Source organism: Elaeis guineensis, chromosome 7, assembly GCF_000442705.2.
Source record: "Elaeis guineensis isolate ETL-2024a chromosome 7, EG11, whole genome shotgun sequence".
Classification (NCBI taxonomy): domain Eukaryota; kingdom Viridiplantae; phylum Streptophyta; class Magnoliopsida; order Arecales; family Arecaceae; genus Elaeis; species Elaeis guineensis.
Window position 1 is genome coordinate 83,429,851 of NC_025999.2, and position 27,838 is coordinate 83,457,688.

At 36.6% G+C, this 27,838-nt stretch overlaps 2 protein-coding genes and 1 pseudogene across 2 annotated transcripts; all 3 read left to right on the forward strand.

Annotated features, from left to right (window-relative positions):
- The first annotated feature begins 539 nt into the window (after positions 1 to 539).
- LOC105048577 (homeobox-leucine zipper protein HOX21) lies at positions 540 to 2,480 on the forward strand. The gene is made up of 3 exons (XM_010927920.4): positions 540 to 792; positions 885 to 1,261; positions 1,874 to 2,480. Exons 1-3 carry the CDS (start codon positions 645 to 647, stop codon positions 2,213 to 2,215), a joined length of 867 nt encoding a protein of 288 aa, XP_010926222.2. The 5' UTR covers positions 540 to 644; the 3' UTR covers positions 2,216 to 2,480.
- Positions 2,481 to 9,946: 7,466 nt separating this feature from the next.
- On the forward strand, positions 9,947 to 13,659 carry LOC140859339 (uncharacterized; annotated as a pseudogene).
- A 9,445-nt stretch (positions 13,660 to 23,104) lies between these two features.
- LOC105048579 (transcription factor MYB124) lies at positions 23,105 to 27,451 on the forward strand. The gene is given in 13 exon segments (XM_010927921.4): positions 23,105 to 23,647; positions 23,738 to 23,784; positions 23,900 to 23,956; positions 24,077 to 24,149; positions 24,585 to 24,594; positions 24,597 to 24,639; positions 24,745 to 24,924; positions 25,042 to 25,214; positions 25,319 to 25,458; positions 25,575 to 25,717; positions 25,801 to 25,982; positions 26,091 to 26,239; positions 26,656 to 27,451. Coding segments are annotated over 13 exon segments (1,419 nt in total). The 5' UTR covers positions 23,105 to 23,530; the 3' UTR covers positions 26,761 to 27,451.
- Positions 27,452 to 27,838: the final 387 nt, after the last annotated feature.

A 27,838-nucleotide genomic window follows, 5' to 3' on the forward strand; every position in this document is an offset into this window, starting at 1 on the left:
TTTTATGCTATGGTCCTGTGGAGTAACATGATTCTGTAGTGAGGATTTTTGTCCGAGTTGATTGGCACGTATCATAAATGATGATTTTTTTTTTTTTTTTTTTTGTGTGGTAAACAAAAAAAATGGTGATTGAGAGTAGAGATAGCCTATTTTTATGGATACATAACAGTTGATCATATCAATTAAGCCTAATCAAAATGACAACCTTTTACCCATGTAGGCTCAATTTCAAAACTAATTAAAGCAGCCCAACGTTTCTTTTTCCTACTGCTCAACGACGAGAAGATAAAGTAAAACTCCTTTTCCATAGCCTCCGTTTTCATCAAAAGGGAAAAAAAAAAAAGAGAGAGAGAGAGAAGATAAAGTAAAACTCTTCATTTCCTCAACGAAAGAAATAAAAGGGTAGAACCCTTCATGTACCATTTACTTCATTTTCTTCATCCCATGTCAACTGGGCCCTTTGTTTCTTTCAACATGATGCATATTTTTTTCTCCTCTCTCATTGAATATCCTATGATATATTTCCATCCTCACTCGCTCTCAAATCTCTTTCAACCTCCACCCCTCCCATCGTTGTCATAAGACCCCCTCCTTTCTCTTTCATCATGTCCTTGTGCCAGTGACCCCATGCGTCTCTGAAGAAAATGGCCTGCAATGGGATGGCTTCCCACTCCTTTCCTCCTAACTTCACGCTTCAGATGCAAACACCCTATGAAGAGGAGCACCCACTCCCAACCTCTCTCAACCCCATCCTCCCTACCACCTCATGCACCAACCTCCAGGATTTCAGAGGTGACAAGGAGTAGTAGTAACCATGACAACCATTCCAAGCTCTTAAATTGGCACCGACTCAATTGGTGTTTCTTCTGGTTTTGGTGGTGCAGGTGTGGGCCCAATGCTGGGGAGGATATCCATGTCCTTTTCGGGTATGGAGGCCTGCGAGGAGATGAATGCCGACGATGACTTATCCGATGAGTGCTCGCAGGCAGGGGAGAAGAAGAAGAGGCTCAACATGGAGCAGGTGAGGACTTTGGAGAAGAACTTCGAGCTGGGGAACAAGCTGGAGCCCGAGAGAAAAATACAGCTGGCCAAAGCCCTTGGGCTGCGGCCAAGGCAGGTGGCCATATGGTTCCAGAACAGGAGGGCCAGGTGGAAGACCAAGCAAATGGAGAAGGACTATGATGTGCTCAAGAGGCAGTTTGAGGCCATCAAGTCAGAGAATGATGCTCTACAAGCCCAGAACAAGAAACTACAAGCTGAGGTATTTTATATATATATATATATATTTGGGGCATCCCACATCTCTTTTGGAATTCATGGTTCTTGCGTTCTTCTCCTTGTTGTTGCATTGATAGCTCGAAACAAGTATTTGGTTGTTAAATTTTGTGGGCTACAAGTAGTTTTCTGTTTTAATATTATTTGGTGCATGCGACTGTCAAATCCTTTTGATTTGAGTCTTTGAGAATTCAGGATCTGTTTCAAATTATTATGTTTGTTAGATGGCTTTGAGTCTTTTGAGAAAGGTGCCTCAAATTATGTATTCTTTTAATGATTGGGCATATAATGGTTTCGAGAAATGGGATGAATGATGGGATCACACCTTTTCTGGACATTTTCTATGCTTCCTCTTTACATATATAATAATAAAAGACACATCCTTTGGTTTCTAAATTGGTAACTTAATCAAAGTTGCACATCAAGCACTTTTTTTTTTTTAATCTATTTTAATTTCTATATTGATAGCCATCAAGGTTATGTTTCAGTTCAAGTAGTTTTCACAAGAATCATATATAGCACAATTTATCACCTCCTTGGTTATCTCATTCAAAAGGATCTCTTGCATTTGAACTGAATTACCATTTAAAATTGGCAGATCTTGGCTCTCAAGGGCAGAGAAGCATCAGAACTCATCAACCTCAATAAGGAAACTGAAGGTTCTTGCAGCAATAGAAGTGAGAACAGCTCGGAGATCAACTTAGATATTTCGAGAACATCAGCCACTGAAAGTCCCCTAAATCCTCACCAAAGCATACCTTTCTTCCCATCAATTAGGCCAGCAGACATAGATCAGCTCCTCCAAAGCTCTTCCAGACCAGAGCTCCAATGCCCCAAGATCGAACAAGGCATCCCAGATGGAACCTTTGGCAACTTGTTATGCAGCATGGAAGAACAAGCTTCATTCTGGCCATGGTCAGATCACCAAGGTTTCCATTGATCTATTTCATTGATTTCATTGGTAATGTATCGAGTGCTGCCCACTTGATCAGTCTCCATTCTCTGGATGGACTTAATCTTGGGCTTTGAATCCAAGCAAATGGTGTATGAAAGAAAATACCACTACATGAATCAGCTAGTGGGAGGGACTTAGTAGAGGAATAAACTATGTATCTTTGATGTTTGTGGATTTTCTAAGTCACACCAACTTTTTTCCCATGTTGCTAAAGATGTGAAATAATATTATGAGATCAAAACCAAGTTTACATGGATTTTGTAGATGGTTTGTGTTGAACGGGCATGAAGTACAGGGTATCTCTCAATGTGTTTGTACATTGTTGCCCTCATTGTTAAAAAGCCAAGAAGATGTATCCGTCAGGTGTCGGAGGAAAGCTCAGCACACACCACTACAAAAGCTCAAAAGCTTTAAAGCATGCCAACTTGGTTATGAGATAGTGAGAGAAAGCATGCAAGTTGCCAATCTACAGGCACTTGATTTTGATTTGAACTACGAAATGGACCATGAATTTAAAGGTCTCAGCTTTTATGGATAACTTGCATCATCTGAGCTCCAACTTTTTTTTTCTGAGTGAAGTTGTTGTGCTGATTCAAGTGATCTGTTTGAAATTTCAGCGATGGCTTTGGAGCTTCAATGCAGCATATATACACCTATGAAACTCAAAAGCTAGCCTATGATCAAGCTACTTTGTTGGTTGGAGGGGAAGAGTGAATATGGAAATAATTAGAGTAACAAAGAAAGGGGGATAGAAATGGGAGTGGAGGTAGGGCAGGAAAGAACATGGGGGAAGAAAACAAGGTGTTTGAAAAGGGGTCTGTCTTTGGTTTTGGTAGTAATTTCCAACTCCATCCGTACTTCATCCCTTTGGCCTCACAACAAGCAAGGGCCCTGCTCCAAGGCATGTGACCCCCTGTCACCCACTATCTTTCTCGCAACCCTTTGTGATGGGAAAAAAAGCATGGAATCCACTCTGGCAACTCCCAAGAGAGAGAGAGAGTGGCAAAAAAAAGAGAGAGAGAGAGAGAGGAAGGCATAGAATCCACCCTAAAACGGCTATACAAGTCCTATATTAGGAAGGAAAAACTACAAAGCCCATCCTTCGGATGTACGGTCTGCCTTTTTCCAAAGTAACAAATTGTGAATCTATGTCAAGTATGAAGTCAATTTATCAAAATTTTGATAAAATAAGAATTCTACAAACCAGTAATAATTATATCCTTTCATGCTATTGATTATTTGATGCTCAAAAACTCACTCTAAACATCCTTGAATTTTTGTCCATCATTCCAACTTCAAAGAGGGAAAGTTTAACTCCACGACTCTATTGCTGGTTAGAACACCGGGCTTCTGTGAAAGCCGGTAGTTGGTTGTATGGGAGAAAAAATAAACCTTACACTAGCTAACAACATGTTAGCGTTATATCATGCCAATCAAAATTCTCGTTCACGTGAATCTTATTTATCATGTAGCTCGTCTCAACCACACCCTTGATATGGTGCACCTGATGTAGGATATAAGTTCTTGTTGTATAGTATTGATGGTCAAACCTTTCATACTAGTGTGTCATAGAGAACATGTCAACTTGCTCTAAAACTATTAAATTTTGAATCCAAACAGCAATATAAATCCTTTGTCCTTGTATTAGTTCCATATAAACTACACCTCGCATATGATATTCTCAATACATTTTGGGCCTATTTATATGATAAAGAAGAGAGAAAATAACACAAAAGGGTCTTGCAGTTGGGTTAAAATAATGAAGAGGTAAAATGACACAATACTAGCTTTCAACATGCCGTAAAATAGAGCTCCTACAAAGGGATCATAGACTTTTTTTCAGTGGGCTATGTTAAAAAAAAAAAAAAAAAAAGGGTCTGAGGGATGGATGATAGACCTCTTTTACATGTGACGTAAAAGATTGTTTGCTAATTTTGTAGTGATGTAGTAGCAGTCATAGTCGAACTTTGTGAATAGATTCTTAGGCATCCCAAGTCTAAGAGCACGGAAAGAAGTTAAGATTACTGCTCACAAAACAAGCACCCATGGCCATTTGTTCCCTGAAATGAGAATGAGTGGGTTATAGCACTCGCAAGCACACATAACCTTGTGCTTTATAATTCCTAAACTCGGATGAGGACCTTACGCTTGGACCATAATGGTAACAATGTGGAATGATATGTTACCAAAAACAACAATGTGGAATGATATATAAGACCACATTACATATTCTTGACATGTACACTTAAAGATCTATCTCGCCACCTTTATCCAATACATTTGCAATTTGTGTTTTTTCTCTGTGTAACGTTGACAATGGAAGTTCTTATACATTTTTTTTTATTAGTGTTTGATACATGCACCGCATGTGAAAGATCGTGTAAAAATTCAAAGTTCTCTCAAAAAGGTAATTTTATATTAATTAATATAAAAATAATGATCATAACTATATGGTAATCGTTTCTCTTGTTTCTCCTCCCAATTTCTCTTATCTAATCCATTAAACTCAGCTGATTAAGCAATTCATTTCTTATCCCAAAATTTTTTTTTTATGTTTTATTAAGTGGATACCCATATATATTATTTTAAATAGATGAATGTAGTCAAAGATTAAGGGGATAACTAGTATATTTATAAATACATTTAATATAAAATTAGTGAGTTAGTGAAATAAGCTATAAGAAGGTATTAAAGGAATATGCAATTGACTAGATGAATAGGAATTAAGGAAAATTATGATGATCGGTTTCAATAAAATAAAAATAATGATATAATTAACTCATAGTTTATTTCTCTTATTGTGATGAGTTTTGTAAAAGTTCATATTTCTGATATAATGCAGTAATATTTCCTCAAAAACGATATAGCATAGCAATATGCTATGATCTAATCGAATTTTAGATATTGATTGGATATAAATCTATGGTTTACGACCATTACTCTTTTATATTTATTTTCTAAATTTTTCCCAGAGGAAGCCTAGAATTCTAGCGTTAAAACTATTGTTGGATCTAAGTCATGGAGCTTTCTGGATGGACCTAGCAGGTAACTAAGTGATTGTAAGTTCCTGTACATGGGGTAGGCCTAACACCCTTTGTGCCCGACCTTGATGGCATAATTACCAAAAAATAATATTAAAAAGAGTTATCCTGATTGCATAGCTCAACGCACTTGTCACGTCCGCTTATGGACCCATTGGGACTCCGTCTATCACAGAGCTTGTGGAATAGTTTGTTGTAGTGACTTTGCATCCTATCTAGTGTAATATAGACTAACTATATAGTTTTCTAAACTTAATGATAAATACTTGACCTACTCTAATGGATTTTGTGCCTCCCAAATACGTGACATGAGTGCATAAAACATGCAAGAATCAAAATCAATAACAGGCTTGCTTAGCTATTCTCTGGATTAAAAAAAATAAAATCTCAAAAAAAATAGGCTTGCTTAGCAATTGCTAGAAAGTATGTGGCTTTGAGGGTGCCCAGTGCAATTGGTAAAGTCATTGGAGGTTGAAATCAAGAGAAAAGTCATCAGGGATTGGAATGGTTTTGGCTGAACTTCTTAAGATCCTACTTCTTAAAAAAAAAAGAGAAAAAAAAAGACTGTGTTTTTCTCAATAAAACTATCTCTTTGAAATCTATCGTCGGCAAATTTGTGAGCTTATTTTCTGATTGCTCTATTCTCATGAAAGACCGACATAAAACTGACTTCGACATGATCTTGACTAAACTTCAATCCTACTCTTTCCCATTTGTTTCTAAAAGTCTGCACTGAGTCTTTCTTTTCTATTGCTGGTTGCTTGTAAGACTATGATGAAATCTTACATTAGATGATTTATGATCTATTATTAGTTCAGATGCTACATTTTCTAAGTCTCTATGCTTACCCCTGTATTGCTTTTCTTAACTCTTAGAGAAAATATGACAGGATGGTCAAACTTTACTGAAAAATTCTTATTTTGATCATTCTATTAGCCGACCAACTTGCTGTCGGAGTTTTTTTGTTGGCCTTTTGGGGATCTTTGCTCTTTTCACTACTGTTGAGATTTTGAAGCGCCTTGCTTTGGATTGATCCAACTTTCTGCTTTTGATCTTGCATCTTCTAGGACTTGGATGCTACTACCTTGCACCCCATCTCGGAAGCTATGATGATGGGGAGTTGGATGTTTCAGCGAGCTCTTACTCCCTCTGAGCCTCCTTGAATGCTTTAGCCATTTGTCTATTTTATTTATCTACTGTTGTTTCATCACCTTTCATTCTTATAAATTTCTTTGCTTTTGTATTATTGTACACATTTTAGGGTGAATAAAGTTTGGTGACTACCGTGCTAATGCACAATAGTCTACTTTTTATATCAAAAAAAAAACTTATGGTTTGTGCGAACATATGATGAATTAGTTCCATATATCTTTAGTATTTATATAGATTAAAAGATCTAAATAACATAATCTGATTAGTCTTTTTAGATGAGATACTAGATTGTTATGGTACATTCCCAGTTTGCTCATCAAAAATAATCTATCATCCTAATTAGCAGGTCTCATCCATCTTTTTCTGGATGTCACTAGTTTATTTGTGGTCTCATCCATCTTTTTCTTGATGCCACCCGTTCATTGGTTGTCTATGTTGGGAATCTGACCTTCAACCTACTCTTATGTATAAACTTAGAGCAATTTAAAGTTTGTTTCAGAATTTAGAATCCAATTTCTTTCTCAAAAAAAAAGAAACAATACATATTAGGCAAATGCAGTTAGACAAACAATCCTTAAATATATCTTCGATTCATGGATGGAACTATAGAATTTTATTGTGCTGTGGACACCACTAAGTTCAAGCGCTATGGTAAGATTCTTTAGAGAACATATGTAAAGATATAATGCTATAAAAATATTATTACAAGATTATTGTAAACAATCCATATTAGGACTGTAATCGAATCGGATACAGATCGGATATCACTATATTCATATCTATATTTATTTTATCTAATAGATATAAATATGGATACGGATATTATTCGAATAGAAAAATTTATATCCGTATTTATTTTAAACCGATATGGCCATACAATTCGGATACTGAAAGCATGGATATTATTATAAATATTACTTAGATAATTAAATTTTATGACGGCAAAATCAAAGATATTACTAAATAGATGATAAATTAAGTTAATAATATATTTATATAGTTATATATTTTTCTTAAAAATTAATAAGTACTATATAAAATTATATAGGATTATATATAGATTCAGATATTCGGATACGGATCAGATAGTTGTCTATCCATATCCATATCCATTTTTCTTTGATGGATATGAATGCAGATACGGATGTTAGTCATGTTCTCAAATATCTATCTATATCCATATTGATTCGGATATAAAAACGGATCCGTACGGATAATATCTATATCACGTTCACCCCTATTCCATATCCTCTTCCACAATTAATTAAGACAAGGGGGGAGTTCTATTGTCTATCCATATCCGTATCCATTTTTCTTTGATGGATATGAATGTAGATACGGATGTTAGTCATGTTCTCAAATATCTATCTATATCCATATTGATTCAGATATAAAAATGGATCCGGACGGATAATATCTATATCACGTGCACCCCTATTCCATATCCTCTTCCACAATTAATTGAGACAAGGGGGGAGTTCTATCCTCATTTTCTTCAACAAAGCATAACTAAAGCAAGTTGTGGGGGCCTGACTCCCACATCCATGGTAATGCTTACAATGATTCAGAAGAAGAATGGGTGAGAATTGTTGGGATCTCGTGACAGGGAAGTGTGGGCGACACCTTTCCTTAATTTGGTTCAAAGCTTGGCGAGGAGCATTTGCTCTACGTGGCAGCTTAATGACCAAGTGTCCCTGAATGGGCAAGAAGCTAACCACAACAATTCCCTGAAAAATTTTAAGCTGGACATCTGAGGGATGATTGGCTTCTTTGTCCCTGTTGAGTTGTCCATGGTTGAAATAATTATATGATCCATTTATGATATGTGGTCTCACTTGCAAGCTCAAGGAAGTTTTCACTTTTTCTTAGCAATTTGTAGCGCATGGGCAGGAATTAGAAGGGTTAAGACCCAAGTCACATGTATCAGTTGGTTCTTATTTAATAGTTTGAATGTGTTGGTAGGAGGGACTAATCTCATATACTGTATCATGGTTTGCAAGATAGGTTTTGGAGGGGATAAAGGCAGAACAATACATAGTGTTTCTTGATCATAGAAATGTTGAAATAATTGCCCATGTCAAACACTTGTAGAGATAACTCCCAAGATATGATCAAAAAACATTCTAACAACAGAAGTGGAGTGCAACTACTGGGTTATAACCCTGTTTCATATATAAAAAAAGGAATATATCTTGTTATTTTCCTATTCTACTCCTAAGCTTAGAAATGTACTTATAAATCATCATATTTCAATTATTTGTGGATTTTGTATGGTTTGAGTATTAAGAACTACAAAGAAGTGTGCACCGGTTCCATTGTCTGGGGTTGCAAGTGGTTCGGTGGGTTAAGTCTGGGATTTTCTTAATGGATTCTGAAATATATTCTGCATACCAGGCCTCCATGTTCTTATATTGGCTGGTTCCAATCCTCACCAATTTAAGTATATCCTCCATTCACGTATCCAATGCCAGAGAGAACTATGATTATTTTAAGTTCAGGGACCACAGCCGGGCTCTGGATCTTGGAAAAATTTCTCATTATCTAAATTCCAGGAAAGGTAAAAAGCCCTCCTAGCTTGTTATAGTAATATGCTGAAGTTTAAGTACCTTGATATTAGTGAGACTTATCATGGTGATCTCATATAATGATTAGATTGTGGTAGATTAAAGCAAGAGAATTATCCTGCATGATTTTGATTCTATCATTAAAAAAAAACCAGCAAGGATCTGGAGAATAAATGATAGGGTGGACCAATTTGGGTATCTACTTCATTATTTACTTAACTAATGGAGCAAAGCCACATGAATCTCCCCTTGAAGTCAGCATCCAATCATATTAACAATTCCATAATATTTGCTAGGGACCATATGAAATGAGCAGTATACATGATAATCCATGATACACAAATTAAATATTTTGAAGTACTTGAGTGGTAGCTATGCTAATGAGATGCTTATAGCAGGCATCATGTGTTAGGACTATCTGTTTAACCTTGTTCGATTCATTTAAAATATTAAATCATTTTTAAATCGTGTTCGACTCGCTGTTAAACTATAGAACCAAACACAAATAGGATTTTTAAAGTTGATACCTTAATATCCAAACTAGAACAAGTTTTTATTCGACCATGTTCAGATGATAAAAACTCCATAAAATAATAAATATATTTTATATTTATATATATTTATATACATATTATATAATATATTTATTTTTTTATAAATTTTTTAATATATTTTTTTAATATATATAATATATATTGTACATTATAGCATTATATATATATGACTTAATAATCACCATCAGATCATTGATCCAGTGGCTGAAGAAGACTTTGTTTATCACTGTTGAATCAATGATCCACGGTGGTGATCAATTAACCCTAGCCTATATATACTCTCTTACACTCAAATCTTAACCCTCAGATAGCCTCATTTATTTTATTTCATCCCTCAACCTCTCCATCTCTCTTTGCGGTGGGAGGTGCAAAGGACCTCCGACGCTCGATTCGACCTTTGTGAGCATGATCCGGCCGTCTTCCTACACCACACGTATAAACTGGCTCCGCCATCCAGCCCACCCCACTAGTCACGGCAGTGGTGGTGGGAATTCACCTCTACCCTCCACCACCGCGGCTCCTCCTCCTCCCCCACGGCTGCACCTCCAAACTCCATCATCCTCCTCCGATGTTCGCCCCCCGATCTCTTCGATCCTGATCCCACCGTCGTCGCAGCTCTCAAAGGCAAGGTTTTCAGTGCAGAGGCGGAGGTTACGTGGTCGAGGTCATGAAGGCCATGGGTGCGAGGTTGGTCCAATGCGGTGCTTCCCTGCAGGGCCAACAACGGAGGACTCAACGATGTTCAACAGCTTGGAGGTATCTCCGGCGAGGAGGCACAGGCCATCAGTGTAGGGGAGAGGATATTCCGAAATGGTATGGAGGATTTCAGTATTCGATGGAGTGGTCAAAAAAGCCCAATAAGATATGGACGGTTGTCTTGCATAGAGTCAGCATAGTTTCCATCTTTATTTTTTTTTTTTTAAATATTTATTTTTCATGTTATTCTAGACAAGCCGAACTCGAGCCTAATTCGAATATAACGAGCTTAACAGAATTGATCTCAAATAGAATTTCTTGAAAACATTCAACCCAAACTGAATACAAACTAAATAGTAGTTCGAAACAGTCGATCCTGAACAGTGCCATGTTCGATCGTGTCCAATTCGTTAATAGCCCTACCATGTGTTGCAACTATGGTTTTATACTCTTATTTAAAAATCGGGTTTGTTATTTCTTGCTTCTTTACATGTTAGGCCCTCTTGGGTAGTGTACATTAGCTCTTATGGCTGCATGAAGATTATTGGATTTATCCAACTAATTTGGCCAACAAACCATCATGCTACACTAGTGTGGCCACATGCAGCATAAGATGATAATTAAACATCAAGAGTTTGGATGCTTCATTGATCCAACCAGTTACACATGATCTCGCTTTGAAGTTTGAAGTTTCTTCCTTTCAGCTGGTGATTTTTTAAAGGATCCACTGTTGCTATACTTAAGTTGATGCTACTCTCTAGTCTCTATTTTTTCTTTTCGATTCTATTTTGGGTCTACACCAGTGGTTGTCTGAGTCTCCACTCTATCTATCATTTTGATTTCTTACACTATATATACTTATGTGATCTCTCACAGGAGGGAAGTTTTCTGATTCTTTTGTTCCTAAACTCTTGTAATTACTTGGTTCTTTCTTAATAAGTCTTGGTGATTAGTCAGATGTTCCCACTACTCTCCAATTCATCAAAAAAAAAAAAAAGAGGGTGTGAAGTTACCTACACTAAGTGAATTGGAAATTGTTATTTGCCTAACAATGTATCATGTACAAGCAGAGGATGAAAAGACTAAATGAGATGATCCACAAATGAGATTATGAGTTGCACTTGATCTTTTTGGATGGCCACCAGACGAGTAGAATTTATAAATTGCGGCCAACTTACATTATCCTCATGTAGTCATCTTTATCTTGTATTGGAAAAAAAAATAGGAGGCTTCAACTGCTTTACTGGAAATATCAAAGAAGTACAAAAGAAGAAAATTTCTGCAAGGTAGATATTACATGAAAATCAAGACCTGATATGGGAGAAAGAAAACATTCTTGCAACCCAGTCTATTCAAATCTCTAAAAAAATAAAAATAAGAAAATATGAAATAAAAAAAAGGGTGGGAATACAATATGAGAACAAACATCTAATCAAGGAGAAAGAAAAAAAAAAATTTCAACCCATTTGACTCAAATTTCTTAAAAAATAAAAAATAAATGAATAAAATTATAAAATAAAGTTATAAGTTCAATTTTTTTTATTAATTAAACAATAAAATTGAAAATAAGTTTTTAGGTTCTTGGCATCCAAAAATTTTAATTCCACCATTTTTGGCAAGCATCCTATCCATTTTCAACTTATTTTGTTAAGTCTGGCAATATGAAAAGTAGTGCAACTCCACAATGCTAGCGCATATGGGCAAATCACACTTCCATAATTAATGAAGGGATACCAATAAACCCTCCAAATGAGGTCCATCCCTATCTAGGTTTGTCTAATGGCCTCATGGCTTCTACCGAGCTCATGAGGCTGATTGCAAGAGTCATCTAAGATCTCAAGAAGACCGGCAAAATTCAATCGTTCAAAAACCAATCTATAAAGATTACAAGAATCGGCCCAATCTTGTCATCAAAGGATTTGGTAGAAGTGAAGTTCCTGATTAAGAGTTGGGCATCTATAGTTTGTGAGAAAAACAAATGTTGTATTAACCAAGTATTGGAGAGAATCCTCTTAAGAATTTCTTTTTTTCTGTTACCCCTGTTGTATTCTTTTTAAGTTGCACCTTTTGTTTTTTGAACGTAGTTGACTTGACTATGTCCAATGTTTTCCTCAAAATAAAAAAAATGTGATTGATCTTAACATTTACATGGAACTAGAAATATAGACCGACTAGCATAAGCTCGAGCAAATCTGTTGAAAATAGAGTAAAACTTTTCATTTCTCTGGATTTATTAGCTAATAAAAAACAAAATTAAAAAAAAAATAGTTTTTCACAGGTTCTAGACTGGATTTTTTTCTTCAAATAGAAATAGTACAGATTGCAGGATACCTATTGCAATTTTCTACATCGATTAACCAAATATCAAATATTAAATCCATCATTAAATATTAAATATGAATTACCTGATATTTTTCAGTTTTATAATTTTTTTGCAAAAGCTCAAAATATTCAGTTGCCTACTTATTTTACCCAACCCGCCCGTCCAAGTCCAAGCCCAAGCCCAAGCCCAATACCTATTGGCCCACAACTCTAAGCATAGACATGGTCCAGCATTTGTGTGGGAGTTTTATTCCGTGCACGGATACCAAAGCAATTCGGAGGAGGTCCTCAGTTCCCAACGACGCAAACTTACTCCCACCTAGCGGCGGGTAAGCCCACTAGAAGAAAGGCCGCGGCGGCAGCCGCCGCCCTTCCTTGCCCCCACAGCCCTCCACCGCCCCCAAAACCCTCCTCCAATTCTCTTCCTCCTCCTTCCCCTCAAAAATCCACCTTTTTCCCAACCGCGAACCAATCTCTTCGTCCCCTCTCGTACCCTCTCCCCCCAAATCCCCGGATCCTCCTTTCCGACGGCGGCTCCCACTACAGTGACCTCGCCGCCAACCTCTTCCTCAGCTTCGCCCTCCTCTGGCTCCCCCTTTCCTTCACCGCCGTCTCCCGGGCCTTCTTCCTCCATCATCTCCGGCCTCACCAGCCAGGACCGCAGCGATTTCCCATACGCCGCCATCCAGGACGTCAAGATCGCCCCAGGTTCATCGGCGAGTGGGGGGGATGTAATGATTACCTTCAAAGATGGGACCTAGGTTGACATGAGGAGCGTGCCAAAGTTCCGGGAGATCGCCGACGAATGCCTTTTTATGGCCGAGGGGCTCAAGGGGTCGGAGGAGAAGAGGGGAGGCGGGCCGAGGCAATTCTGAGCTGAAAGTTGGGAGCTTTGGTGAGGATGTGAGGTTTCTTCTGTCCGGAGGTATACGACCGATTTCTGTTACCTTCTGCTGATATTCTTTTTAATGGAGGGAAAGGAAGCAATGGGTTTTGTAGGTCATGTTGTGTATGAATTGTGATCTAATGGAAGGGGGATTGACAACAAATTTTTGTCTGAATTTAATCTGAAGGTTGAATGAATTATTTAAACCCGAAAAGAGAGTCAGAATTGAACATTTATTTTCGTGAATAATATGGTTGGGTGGGGATTTCTGGTGATATAAAGAATTCAAGTTTCCAAGTCAAGGAAAGAATCAAGTTAAAGGAATGTGTTGGTTGGATAAAGAATATGGAAGAAGAAGAAGCGGAAGGAGAATAGTCTTAGAATAGTTAGTACTCCTTCCGATGCCAGGACAGCGAAGCCTAACAGCAGAATAAAGTATTTGTGGTTATCTGGTTCAAGTAAATTAAATGGCCTGTCCACGAAGACCTATAGGCTGATAAACCCACAAAGTAAAACCTTATGGTCCAGCATGCCTAATAGTTCAGAGCGACTAGATTGATATGGTCATTTCTTTTCTGCTAGTTATGTAATCACTGGGTTCGATATATTTTTTTGAAAACTTCCAGTAGCTCGTACATAGCACCTATTGTGCACCTTAGGAGGTCAGCAATGAAGAAGATATTACTCTGATGGAATCATACATTTTGTATCGAATAGTGAAGAGCACCAAGATCCATGCTGATGCAGCATCACTGTAATCACTAAAGCAGCTAATAATCAAGTGTTCTAGTGCTTAATGATGTTCTACATCCATAGATGTCCATTATTGCAGAAACTAATATCCTCCTTTCAATCAAGAAAATGAACTTAGAAGGAAGCATGAGGAATTGCAGAAAGAGTGATCATTTCTTTCTTCCCTAGAATAGCAGTTGTAGCTTGTTTGTTTTGGTTATTTTCGGCATAAGATTATTTATAAAATTTCCTTTGCTATATGATATGAAAGAGCATCTTCAAGGAATACTTAAGCTGGAAGAAAAAGCAACCAATTTCATGTGACACTTACTTAACTCAGGAATTGTAAGTCCTGAAGTCTTGCATGTACTTAATTGTCATAGAAGCATTATTAGTTGGTGAATTTATGATTTAATTCATTGCTTGAGCTTATGCTTATCTTGAATTCGTCTATTATAAACAGCAATAGGTCTTGGACCTGCTTAAAAATAGGACACTTCTAAAGTCTCTTTTTGGAATAATATTTGGACCTAATTGATCAGAGGAAAGTGCATAATTATAGGTAATAATGTTCTAAAAAGGGGAGATTTGTCATTTATGAATATGCCTCGTATCATGTTTGTGCTATTTGTAACTTTTCACATGATATTTCTGAGATATTCCATCTCATGTCTTGCATTCTAATCTACCATGCTTTATTAAATGGATGGTTGTGCAATGAAAATGTAGATGAAAAGAAATATATATAAACAAAAGGGTGTGGATGGGTTGGAAATTAAGGGACCGTCTGATATATTCTATGATAATTCTTTTCTCAATCATAGAGTGGATATAAATAAATTTGGTAGCTGGTATTTTAAAGAAGTTGCAATACACATCAGTGCTTCTTGAGACCAAGAAGTAAAAAGATATAATGCTTAGAGTAGTTGCTAATTGGCTGCTACTCTTATTTATCAAATGTTTGTGATCTTAGATTTTTCCCATGATATCGGTGCATACCCTTTAATTTGTAATATTATCAGCAAAACTAAAGGTGGTGTGAGCTTGTTATCAATGAAAATTAGCATGCATGTGATGCAAATCATGAAAAAGTATTTCAGGTTCCAAACAAATGAAACAGGCATTACACTGTTTCTGTTGAGTTGGTATATCAGAGTAGTAAATTTGATGCAGTTTAGTTTGTTCCTCTGTGTTTTTTTAACTAGGTCTTCATGTTTTTGCTTGACATATTGTTTTTTTCCACAACTTGCCCAATAAGATTTTAAAGAAAATTATGTACAATAAATCAGATGGGGAAGTTTTGTTAATTGATAAAAGGAACAGGGCTCTGAACTCAACAAGCAGGTTCAAACTGAGTAGAAGAAACAATTGGATCACATAAATTACAATTCTAATGGGGAGACAAGTGGAAATAACACCTCAAGCAGAGCCTAAAGTGAACAGTAACATCAATGTGATTATTCTGTTCCCCCAGATCTACTTTGTAAAATCACAGAAAGTTATGTGAAATATTGACTGAGGTGAGATGATTAAGTAGCATTTGCTTTTGGAGATTTTTATTGTCATCTTAACGAAATCCAAAACCAAAATTTAATAAAGTAATTTAAAGAAAGCCTACTAAATGCAACTATAATGGATAATATAATTGTAAAACAGTTGACATGTGAGCAAAAGCCAAAGGACACTCTGGTAGAAGAGGAGCATGGAGTTGTTGAGCAACATATAGAGTTTGACTGACAGTTCTACATCATAGCCTTCCAAGCTAATTGCTAGGAAGTATGGATCCTATTACTAGTTTTGGAAATTATCATGGAAATATACCTGTTCTAGTAATTTTTTGATGTCCTTATAAGGGTTGATGTTCAAAGGATATGATGGTGAAACTTCGAGGATTGCAAATTCCAGTTCTTGTGTAGAGAAAGAGATAATCAACCTTATTATCCTGGCAATAATACCATAGTGTTATAATTGTGATATTGCTAGTCTGTTAGATCATCTTGCCAATGTAATTACGTTTACAGAGCTTGTAAAGTTCATCATGATTTCTGAACTGATTCACAATAATAGATGAAAGAATACCTGATGCTTGTTTTGGTAGTCTTCTTATATCTTGGTTAATTTCTTTTGTTTTTTATGTCTTGAATAACTATTTAGCTATGAAGTTATTTCATTTACAGAAATAGTCATTCCATTTATAACAGTGAAATTTATTCACACTATACTAGGCAGATTCATGTATGACAATCAAGGTGAGAAAAACAATTTCTTTATTAATTGCTGAAATTTTCAAAGAAGGAGCATTTTAAGGAGTTAGCTATGGCTGATTTAATTTTTGTTCAAGTTATGTGTTCAGACATTTTTTCTTCACCATTACAATATCTGTTCAGATGATCAAAAGACCTTGTTTATGCACCATCAAGGATCCCCTATAGTTTTAAACATGGATATATGAAAAGAAACAAGTAGGAAAATATGAGGACAGCAGAGGGAATAATTACTAATACCAACTTCAAAAGAAGCCCAAATATCACAGCTTTTGAAGCCTCACCACACTGTCAAAGTTATGATTGGAAGCCAAACTTAGCTAACATAGAGCCAGTGTGCACATTCAAGCTGCCAATTCCAAGGAGTATCTTGAAACGTCTATGTTGAAGATGGTGAAGTGCAGTGCTCCCATCTGGACTAGTTTTTTCCCTCTCCATTGGTCCTCTATTTGAATATGATTGTTCATTTCATCCTTTTAGTCAAAAGACTATATGCTGAGCTACTATGTATAGTATTCCTAATTAAAAACATCTTGCTTTCATATTTGGCACTAATTGAATATAGTTTATCCATCAAGTTTATCTTATTAGGCTGCAGTCGAGAACTAAAACTACCTGAGAAAAAGAACTTATCACCTGTAGAAGACTAGAATTGGTTGTCATTTACTGGCACAATATAAGTAAACTGATTATAGTTTCTGGAGTTAGGACTAATATTGGACATATCATTTCAAACACCATATTTCTGATCTACATAAATTTATGATGAGCTGATAATCACAATCTGTTGCAACAATATAAAATCATATAAGGTTTTTAGTTGCTTTTGGGAAGATATCAATCTATTGTCGTTAATGACTAAATTGTTTGTTTAGTGTCACAGCAACCCTCAAGGTATTGTATTGGATTTTTGATAAGGAAGCTTTGCTAAAGAAATTTAGCTTCACTCTCAATGGATAAGAGCCCTTTGTAAAGGTCAGACCATGTGTAATACTTCCCTCGAAGGTGCACTTGCCAGAGTAATCCTGACTCAGTGCCCAGTCTTAGTAAAAGGTGGCACCCACTCTCATCATATTGCAACACCTCTTGTACAATTGATGTTGCTTTACATAAACAAAGTAACAAGCCCTGGCTCTTTTCTATCAGAGGAATCTTTAAGCAGTGCTATCATCCCACAATGTCCTCTAACCCACTATACTGTCCTCATCATAGAGTTTCTCTGGGGTGGTTATCCATTGGAATCCAGATCTTTTTCTCATGGATTAGGAACCAGGGAGATGGACTGAGAGGGCATAGGATTCCAATTCCTCTTGCCTTTTTTTTTTTTTTTTTTGGCCTGTGCGTGCCTGTGTAAAGAAAGGTGGACGAGGACTGCAGCAAAAAGGCGTGTCAAACATCAAAGCTAGATGCCAGACCCACATGCAGGAATCCCATGCAGCACGATGTAACCCATGGTGTAAGATATTATCAGATAGTTCTTGTGGGACCTTTCTATATATTATCCTCTAAGATTGTTTCATGGTGCCTTTGCTTGCAAGCAACTTCTACCTAATGGCACGGAAACAAGCTTTTCATTCTAAGAAGAGAAAGGGAAAATAATTGAAAAAGTAAAGGACTGCAGACTTTTGTGTTGGTTTGGCTTTCGTTAAGCTTTATTCCACATAAGATTGCACTCTTCTGCCCTTTTCCTTCTTTTCTAAATGCTCTTCTCACATCATATCATGAATTTAAATGCTCTTCTTCGTATCATGAATTCACAGTTAAAGCCTTGCCTTCTAAAGAAAGCTGAAACTAAAAGTTTCTCAAATTTTTATTTTCTTTTTTACTCGGAACCTTCATTTCCGGTGAAAATGTCCTTCTGGCCTTTATTTTCTTTTCTATGTTTTCCTCCCGTCAAATTAAAGACATGGATTTTCAACTTTTGAAACTAAAGTTGTGACCTAATGTTCTGCAATTTTTAAAAGGTATTTGGTTCGTAACCGGAATCAAAATAGAAATAAAAATCGAAATGATTTGAAATCGAAATCAAAATGGTCAAATCTTTCGAAATATTTGATTCGTGACAGGAATCAAAATCGAAATTGGAATGAAAAATTAAATTTATAGAGGAGAGTAGAGATTGAGTTCTATATAGATTGAGCCATTCTCATTCCATCTCGAAATCGAAATCAGAATGAAACTTCTCTCAATCAAATGATTGAAATAAGAGTCATTTATTTCGATTTCAATTTCAGATCCACTTCTTCTAACTAAATATCTCGTTAATTATGATGGCCGGTTGAAGGGTCTCAATTGATGGTGATGGTGACAGGTCTTAAAGAATGATGAGGATGCCGTTCTTGCAAGCAAGAAAGGAGCATGTTCGGCAAAAGATAAAATGGCCATCCAAGGAAATAGTGTTAATTTGAATATTAAAAATTCATTCTATTCACGGTTGCCTAAAATAACTGATGTGGGTTGTTGACAAATAGAATAAAAATATTTTCTCCTTGCGGCGAAATATAAGTTATATACTTTGAATCATTATTGATACTTTAATGCTGATCAAATGATTATCTGAATTAACACCCACAAACGAGCTAAACAATAAGCATTCAATTACTCTCAAATTATTTATGAACTTTATAATTTATTCATGACTAATCAAAGAAATCTTGAATTACACATAATTTGAGCCCTAATTTATTCATGACTAATCAAAGAAATCTTGAGTTGCACGTTAGCAATACTATATGCTATTGCAGCTGCTATTATGTTTGCTATTGTTTATTATTTTTATGCCTTCTTTAAAATCATAGAAGATGTGTCTATCATTTGTCTCTTTTTGCAACATACATGAATAATATCTACTATTTCCTTAAAATCATATCTACTATTTGCATATTCTATATATAACGCCGCACATCAATAGTCGAATCTTTTTTGCCCATCGGTTCCATGTAAAGAGATGGTAATGCTTCATGGATGGTGACATTGTGGTTGGATCAATAAAGCCTAAATCAACATGCAGCCCCACAATTAATCTCAGAAAAATTATGTAGCACCACAAAACCGGTGTTATACTAGGTAAAACACGCTTCAAGTGCCCACTTCTAACAATAACCAAGCTAGGTTTTACTTAGGCATATGTCTCGTATAAATGGACCTCTTCTTTAACCGTCGTTTACCGTTATAGTCAATTAACTTTTTTTTTTTTTTTTATGGAATCAAGTCTTTTGATGTTATTCTCATCATAGAATAATCATTGTTGTATTAATGGCGGACACCAACCATCATAAAAAAATAAAGAATAATAACGGTCTAACAACAATTGTTATTTGAAGTTATTGGTCAAAAAGGTAGGCATTAATAGCTAAACTAACAAAAAAACGAAACATTATATCAAACCAATCAAAGAAGAATGCAACAAGCACATCTTCAATTGACCGTCAATTAGATGCATGTAACAAGAGAAAGAAATGGACCTCGTAAAGCTGTTAGCAGGAAAATTTTATTTTGAAGTTCTAGCTGATATTGATGAGAAATTTTATCTTGTACCACATCAAGAAGATAAGATGGTTGGTATAGTGTACGATCATATAGTTCATATAGTGTGGCGTATAATTTTCTTTATGGGACATGAGTCACCCGAATAGATGTTCATCACCAGCTTTGCTGCAATGATCTCATCAGCGGATCCTCTCTCCAGGGGGCATCAACTCTCTGCAGTTCAGACGCGGTTTCACTCTGAACCAACTTAAAAATACGGCACCCAAATTTGTGTCAGAAGGCATGGAACCAATATTATTCCCATACCTGTCGTGGTTGTACCTGATGCTCGAAACTTGGTGGGTTCGCAGGATCCCACTCTTCTGTCAGCGGTCACGCTAATGCGATTGGCAAGCGTCGTCTTCCAACTACCCAACCTTATGGCGGGTATTCAGTAAGATAGTATCTGATAGTCCTTTTAATATTTTTGAAATAAAAATATAAATTTTTTTAAAATAATTATTTTTAAATTAGTGTTTGGTTGAAAATTTATGAGATCCATCGAGAATAAGACAGTATTATTTTCTAACCTAAAAAATAATTTTTATGTAATTATTTTTCATTAAAAATCTAAAATAAGCTATTTCATGGTCCAATATAAAATAACTTTTTCAAGGTAGATAGAAATAAGATGTAATTGATGTACAATTAATGTTTGTTGACCGAAATAGCTAAACTTATGGAGCTCATCTGGAATATATCTAGTGTTTGAGGAATCAATAGGAATAAATCATTATTCAACTAGGAATAAGGGCAACCAAACATTACCTAAGAAAAAACACTAGGAGGCCCCCTGTATCCATCTAAGGTGGCATTAGGAGATTTCAACTAACGCCCTTTGAATTGCCCCAATCAAGTCAATGGCACCAATACCATCGTTAGAACATGGAATATCAGCATGCAGGAAAATATTTGGTGTTGTGGAGATAATCTGTCGATCGGAATCACTTCTCTCCTTAGAATGCATCCAAAATAACTTGGAGAAATCACGCTGAGCATGGGTCTGATATCTCGATCATGTGCTCATTTCAGATCATCAACTCAATTAGCCATGCCGACGAAGCTTGTAACGGACATCCACGATTAACAACTTTAATCCAAAGATTAGTGGATGGATTCTTCTCTCCAACGACCTCCCAAAATATAGCTTAACAGTCTAAAGAATCAGACCTAATAACCTACAAATTTTGGTTAACAGTCCATGGCTCCATCTTCTTATAAAAGAGGTATAAAGGAGATCCTCAAGTAAAAAAAAAGGAAGAAAGAAGAACTTCTAGAAGAAAAAAGAAGCTATTCTCTCTCTCCACTCATTTCTTTTTTTCTACTATTTTCGAACTTCGATAACTTAAACATTGAAAGGACGTTCCCACTGGAACAACTCCGATGATGCGAACTTTTCTTATAGATTTTCTTCGACATCTCGAATCCCAGATGGCGTTCAGCTCTAGCCATATCAATGCTAAATCGGAGTCTTGAAGCAATATTTTGTTTTAGAGTGGGACGTAAAAATATTACTTCTTCATAGGACCCTCCAAAAATCATATTTTTAATAGAGTTTTCCTTTTAATTCATGTAATTCTCTTATAGATTGTCTAGCTATATTATTATGAATTGTATTTATTGAGCATATCTCCAATGAAGTCTAATGCACATATTCTCTTATAATTTGTAAGTAAGAAACATGGTCCCACCATTTGTTTAGAGGAAGTGGAGGATAAGTCGGGAAGCACAGATTCCTCATTTTGATAGATTGCTTCTCCCGCATCAGTTAAGCCGTTCATGAGTATCGGCTTGATAATGGCTCAATTTAGCCTTGGTGTGGTTAGAAAGTAAGTTGAGTTCAAGTATAGTTCAAAGCTTGATGTATAAGTGAAACAAATTTGATCATCAAGAGTTTGTCAAAAGATATGCTTGAGCTTGGGTTAAGCTCGAACCCAGCTCAACCAACTTCTCTTTAAAATGAGTTGAGCTTGAACAACCAATTAGTCAGCTTAGCTTAGCCTGTCTCGCACATAGTTATATTACATGTTTTCCCAACAATGACAAATGTATTTAAACAACTATAAGATGACAATATAGTCCTTGTTTTTCATTATGCATTCTCATGTGCAAATCAATATTTTTTACTATCTAATTCAAGAGAATGGAAGCAATAAGTTTCATTGTCATGATGGTTCCCAGCAATAATTAAATTTTGCAACAACTAACACCTGAGTTAGCATTGTTACCTCCTTGTGATGTAGACTATGATTCAAACCACCATTTTGTTTTTACAGGGGGATTTGATGTGAATCACTTGAGGAATTCATTGGTGGAGGGTTAATGTTACTATTTAAGTACAAATGGTGCAATAAAGATCAAAGAACACAACGATGATTTAAGAATTAAGAAAGACTCGCACAATCAAATCCATGATGGCATCAGCTTGGACTATTAATTCCTTAGTCATAGAACTCTGATGTATGTCTACGACAAACTAAAATCGATATAACAAATTCATATTATGGAAAACGAAAAACCTAATTAATCACATACTATATTGCCGACAACCAGATCAAACATCTGGTTTAATACAATGCCTATCAATACTGCTTAGACACTTGAAGATCAGATCCCAAGACTCAATCAAATTCTTTTGCGCATCAAATTTCAATAATTTTACATTCATAACATGCAATTCCAATTGTATGTTTATTGCTAAATGCTTATACATGTGTTTTTGTATAGATCTTCTAATAATTCCATGCAACATTCTTGCCAGGGTGTAGAAATGTGTCTTCACAAAAAAAAAAAAAAAAAAAAAAAAAAAAGAAAGAAGAGGAGGGAGAAGAAGAAGAAGTCTCGTTTAGAATTTCTCATCTTAAACTCCGGCAATCTTTCCCTCTATTTTTTCAAAAAAAGCTGCATTCCATCGTCATTACGCGACGTCGCGGGATTCCTTCCACGCTCGGCGGGGCCCGCATCCTCCAACCAATCTCGCCCACCCGTTTCCGATCCCTGTCCGAATCGCGTTACGCTCACCTTCACACAACTTACCAACCTGAGATTCACCCAAAACTTCCCATTCCACAGCGGAAGGTAACCTCTGACGGTGACCAGACCGCCCGAGCGGGTAACAATAAATAAAGCCATCCCCGGTTCACGACTCGTCGGAGATAGGGAAGAAGATGTAAGCAATAGTTTAAGTAACACTGTAGAACCAGAAGTACTTAATTTTTCACCTCAGTAAAAAGCCGGTCACGCAGAGCTCGAGGTGTTATTAAACGCACCGGTGGTGAACTCCATCATCACCTCCCCTTCCTCGTTTCTCTATTGATCCCTACCTCTCCTCGTTTTATTTCACATTTTCGCCGTTCTTTTCAAATTCTCCGAACGTATCCGAATTCGCGCGCTCGAGAACCCCAATTGATCCTAAGGGGAAATTGTTCCTCATCGATTCGTCGGAGATTGGATCCGCTGATCTCTTCGATTCGATCTCGGGATCCTCTTTTCGACGAGCTCCGTTTCGATCGAATCCGTGCTTTCTAGCTTAGGTTGTTGGATGACGCCGGGAGTTACCGAATGGAGAGAAGATCGGAAATGGCAGCAGCGGGGATGAATTCTGATGGTTCTGTAGATCTGGCAGCCGCGGCGGGACCTCCGAAGAAGGATCGGCATATTGTCAGCTGGACTCCAAAGGTCTGTCCTTCTTCCCTTTTTCTTGTGTTTGTGTTTTGTTTGCTTGGGTGGAGAGTTTTCTGAAGTGAAGGTGGTTGTGGTTTCTTGCAGGAGGATGACCTGCTCCGAGAGCAAGTTGCTCTTCATGGAACCGAGAAGTAAGACTGTGGATTTCCCTCTATCTTTCTTTTCTTAATTTGCTTTGTTTGATAGAACAGTTGCGATGTTTGAATTGGATTAGATGAAATGGTTCTGATGTTGTTTTGTGGTCAGTTGGACGAGAATTGCAGCACAATTCAAGGACAAGACCGGCAGACAGTGCCGAAGAAGGTAGGTGGAGTTGCAAAGGGCTAAAAGAAAATTAAAAAGAAGCCATCTTTTCGTTAATTCGATTGCGGTTGTATTGAACTGTTGGTTTGAAATGATGGAGACATGGTGGCGAAATTGCAGGTGGAATACGTACTTGAATGCAGAGTGCAAGAAAGGTGGATGGTCGCCCGAAGAGGACAGGCTTTTGTGTGAGGTAAGGATTGGACTAATAATGCATCAGGTTTTTTTTTTTTTTTTTCCGCGTCGCTTTTTTAAGGAAATATCTATTTTCTAGATATAGTTTGGACCTAGTTTGATTGCAAAGTAGAAATTTTTGTTTCCAAAATTGCAATTGTTGAGAAAAATCCATGATTATATTATTTATCATATTGCTTTGGTGTGTTATGTGGTCCAGTATATTTTCTCTGATGTGTGGTTGGTCATTCGGACAGAGGGATGTTGCAGTGACAGCTCTTGTCAAACTACTGATTTATTTTAAGTTTCTCTTTACATTTGCAGAGCACAAACTCGTTATTTTAAGGCCCTGTGCTCTTGCTTTTATTTTAATTCAAGTTTCGACCTTGAGAGTGAGATTATTTCTTGACATCCGGGTATAGTCCTGACACCTTGGAGTAAAACTCATTTGCAGGCCCAGAAGGTTTTGGGAACAGATGGACCGAGATTGCAAAGGTAGTCTCTGGGAGGTAATTTACTCTGACTACTATTTTGGAAACATACTTCTAATCATACAGAGGCATATATAAGTAAGAGAAGTATAGAACTGATGCGTATCATTTGTTAAACAACAGAACAGATAATGCAGTGAAGAACCGATTCTCTACCCTCTGCAAGAAAAGAGCAAAGCACGAGGCTTTGTCCAAGGAAAATAACGGTTCATGCCTAAACCCAAATAATAAGAGGGTCATAATTCAAAATGGACGTATCACAGCTGAGACAAGGGAGTTATCATTACCCATTAAGCAGATGAGGTATATAAAAAAATCGATGCAAATCACCATCACCAACAAAACTACACATTTTTCCATTTTAGTGATTATTAAACAACTGATTGACACACTTGATGTAATTTGCTTTTTGCAACACAGGTACAATATTTCAGATCTTAAAGAAAATAAAATAAGTGAAGAATATCTTAGGAAACATGGAATGAACAAAGATCAACTAAGGCCTCCTCTGGCAGTGCTTTCTCAAAACTGTAAGATTGCAGGTGAGTTGCTGACTCATGTTGGTAATGACTTGAGGACAGCAGTACATAATGGTAAACAATGATAAACTTGTGCTTCTTTCATTCTTGCTTTAAATTTATTTCAAGAAGTTGCTTCTTACATCATTAACAAATACTCCTTCTTGCTATTTAAACAGACAACAGGAGTAGAGGTGCCTTTCTTAAAAAGGATGATCCAAAATTAACTGCGTTGCTTCAGCAAGCCGAGCTGCTTAGTTCCCTTGCACAAAAAGTTAATGCAGAAAACACCAAGGAGAGCCTTGAGGATGCCTGGAAGGTGCCAATTACTAGCCTACTTTAACTCGCAGTACCTGTTTAATTTATTTATAATTGGCAGAGTATATTAGGAGGTTCTGATTTAGTATGTTATTGTAATTGAATTTGATAATTCAGGAAATCCAAGACTACATTGCCCAAACAGATGAGAGTGGAATACTGAGCAGGAAAATTTCTGGAACAGATTTTGTACTTGATGATTTCAGGGACCTGATAGAGGAACTAATGAGCACTGATTCAATAGGTCAGCAATCTTTGAGGTAATAATCCAGTTCTTCGGTTGATAACTTTGTTGGTTATTCTGGTCCATGTCCATCAGACTAATGGCTAATCTATTGAGCAGGCAATCTGATTTGCATGAAAATAGTCAAGGAAGCTCTGAATACAGCACAGGGTCATCCAGCCGCTTTAATAATCAGGGAAATGAAAAGGATCATCAGACTGATGATCGTCCATTTAACAACAACACTGAGGTCAGTGGTCCTCATGAAGATGCAGATTGTTTTGGTATAGCTGCTTGTCAAGGTAATAATCAATACTCATAAAACCTAGGATTTTTCAGTACCTTCAATTTATTTCACATAACTAGGCCCGAGAAAGTATTTTACAGAGAGGGACTTGTTCTTCTTGCAGAGGAAATCATGCCTCCTACTACAAAGCCAAAGGAGAATGATGAAAACAGTTGTAATATTTCAAATTCAGAGTTTGCTTCACCTCTTCTGACAACCCCGCCTTTCCAATCATTAGCAGATGGGATTCTAACCCCAAAATTTACAGCAAGTGTAAGCAATGATGTTAATGTCTTGCTGTGACCTCGAAGCATATTCAAATAAGCACAAATCCCATAGACTCACAGCCTTATCACATAACGTGTAGAAACAGAAAATAGATATGTGTAAGCCTTTCTGTTGCTTCAAGCATTAAAGGTACATCTCAGTTTAGCATCACTTAATATCCAATGGAAACTTACACGTGTCCTGCATGAATCATGTAATCTTTTTAGCAACGTAATGATCACTGTATGTGGTGACATTTTCTTTTATATTCCTGGGGGAAATATGAACCTGGTTGAATTAGTAGGGATGAAGCCAGTGCTTCATGTTCTTTGTAACATTTGCATTTGCTTTCATCTAATGTATTACTACTTCATAATGAAATTCTCTGTTAAACTAATACCTGGCTTTGTTGTATTTTCCAGGAGAAGCGTTTCTTGCTGAGTGTAATTGGCCTGCCATCACCAGTCCCCAGCCCCAAATCATCTCAACCACCGGCCTGCAAAAAGGCTCTTCTTGATAGCCTATGAACAATCAGTAAAAATTCTAAAATGTCATTTTACATCTTTCCCAGCATTTTCTTATTTTAGAAGAGGCATCCTCTGTCCCAATATTGTGGTAATCTATTTGTGGGTTTTCTTGGCTGCTTTTTTTTCATGAGCCTGAGACCTTCTGCTTGCTTTTCATCAAAAGTTGTTCTTAGGCGTGTGAGTATGTTGCCCAGTGCTTTCAAATGTTCCTTGGCCTTCTATTGTATTAGTCTTGTTTGTTTGCATTCCCGTTTAGTCCTGATCTTAGCATTTGTACTCTCCCATTCTTTGTTCTTCTTATAGGGTTGTTGTGCTCCAGCCCCCCTCAGGCAGTTTGGTTTGTCATTGGTTGTAGATAAACTACATTATAGAATTATCATGTAGTAATTATGTAAGCTTTGTTCATTAAAAAGTCGATGAAGGACCAGCCAGTTGAAGCGGATGTCCTCATTAGTTTGATCTAATGCACAAGATGTGGAATAAGGAAGCTCTCTTGGTTGTGTAATGTGTTTAACTATTCCTTGAATCTCTTTGCCTGGAGAATTGCTTATTTTGTTTTGTACTATATGACTCCCTCTTCTCCCTGTTGTAGTTGAGTCTTTCAGTTTCTCAGGCATTTGTAATACTATAATTAGAAATGAGAATGTGTAATAGATATTGGTGTGTTGGAAATTATTGTTTTCATTTGTCCCTTTTAAGCTTCAATTTTGACAATATCTAGAAGAGTGCACTGAAAAATGAGTCATATCTCATGTTCGGACATGGTTGTTATTCTTTCCTGCATATGTTTCGTTTCTTTTCAAGTTGATGACTTGAAAGGGTTGCAATCTCATATTCTCAATATTAACTGTGGAAGGTAGAAGGTTGGTGAAACTTTTGTCCAAGTTGGGAAAATTAAACATTGGCCTAGCAGAGTGCTGCTGAACTCTCCTTAATAGTTCACTAGTGTGCATGTACAAAGACATATACCTAGCAGAAAAAATCCAGACTCTCTTGATTAAAAACAAAATTAAATAGATGCAACCTGAGATTTGGACACCACTGAAGCTCAAAACTTGTATAGAAAAAGAAAAATGTC

Bases quoted from the DNA above. Each gene is read 5' to 3' on its own strand.
- LOC105048577 (XM_010927920.4), top strand. From the start codon at position 645: ATGGCCTGCAATGGGATGGCTTCCCACTCCTTTCCTCCTAACTTCACG. The intron at 793-884 runs GTGACAAGGAGT...TTGGTGGTGCAG, and splicing joins CAACCTCCAGGATTTCAGAG to GTGTGGGCCCAATGCTGGGG. The intron at 1,262-1,873 runs GTATTTTATATA...TAAAATTGGCAG, and splicing joins ACAAGAAACTACAAGCTGAG to ATCTTGGCTCTCAAGGGCAG.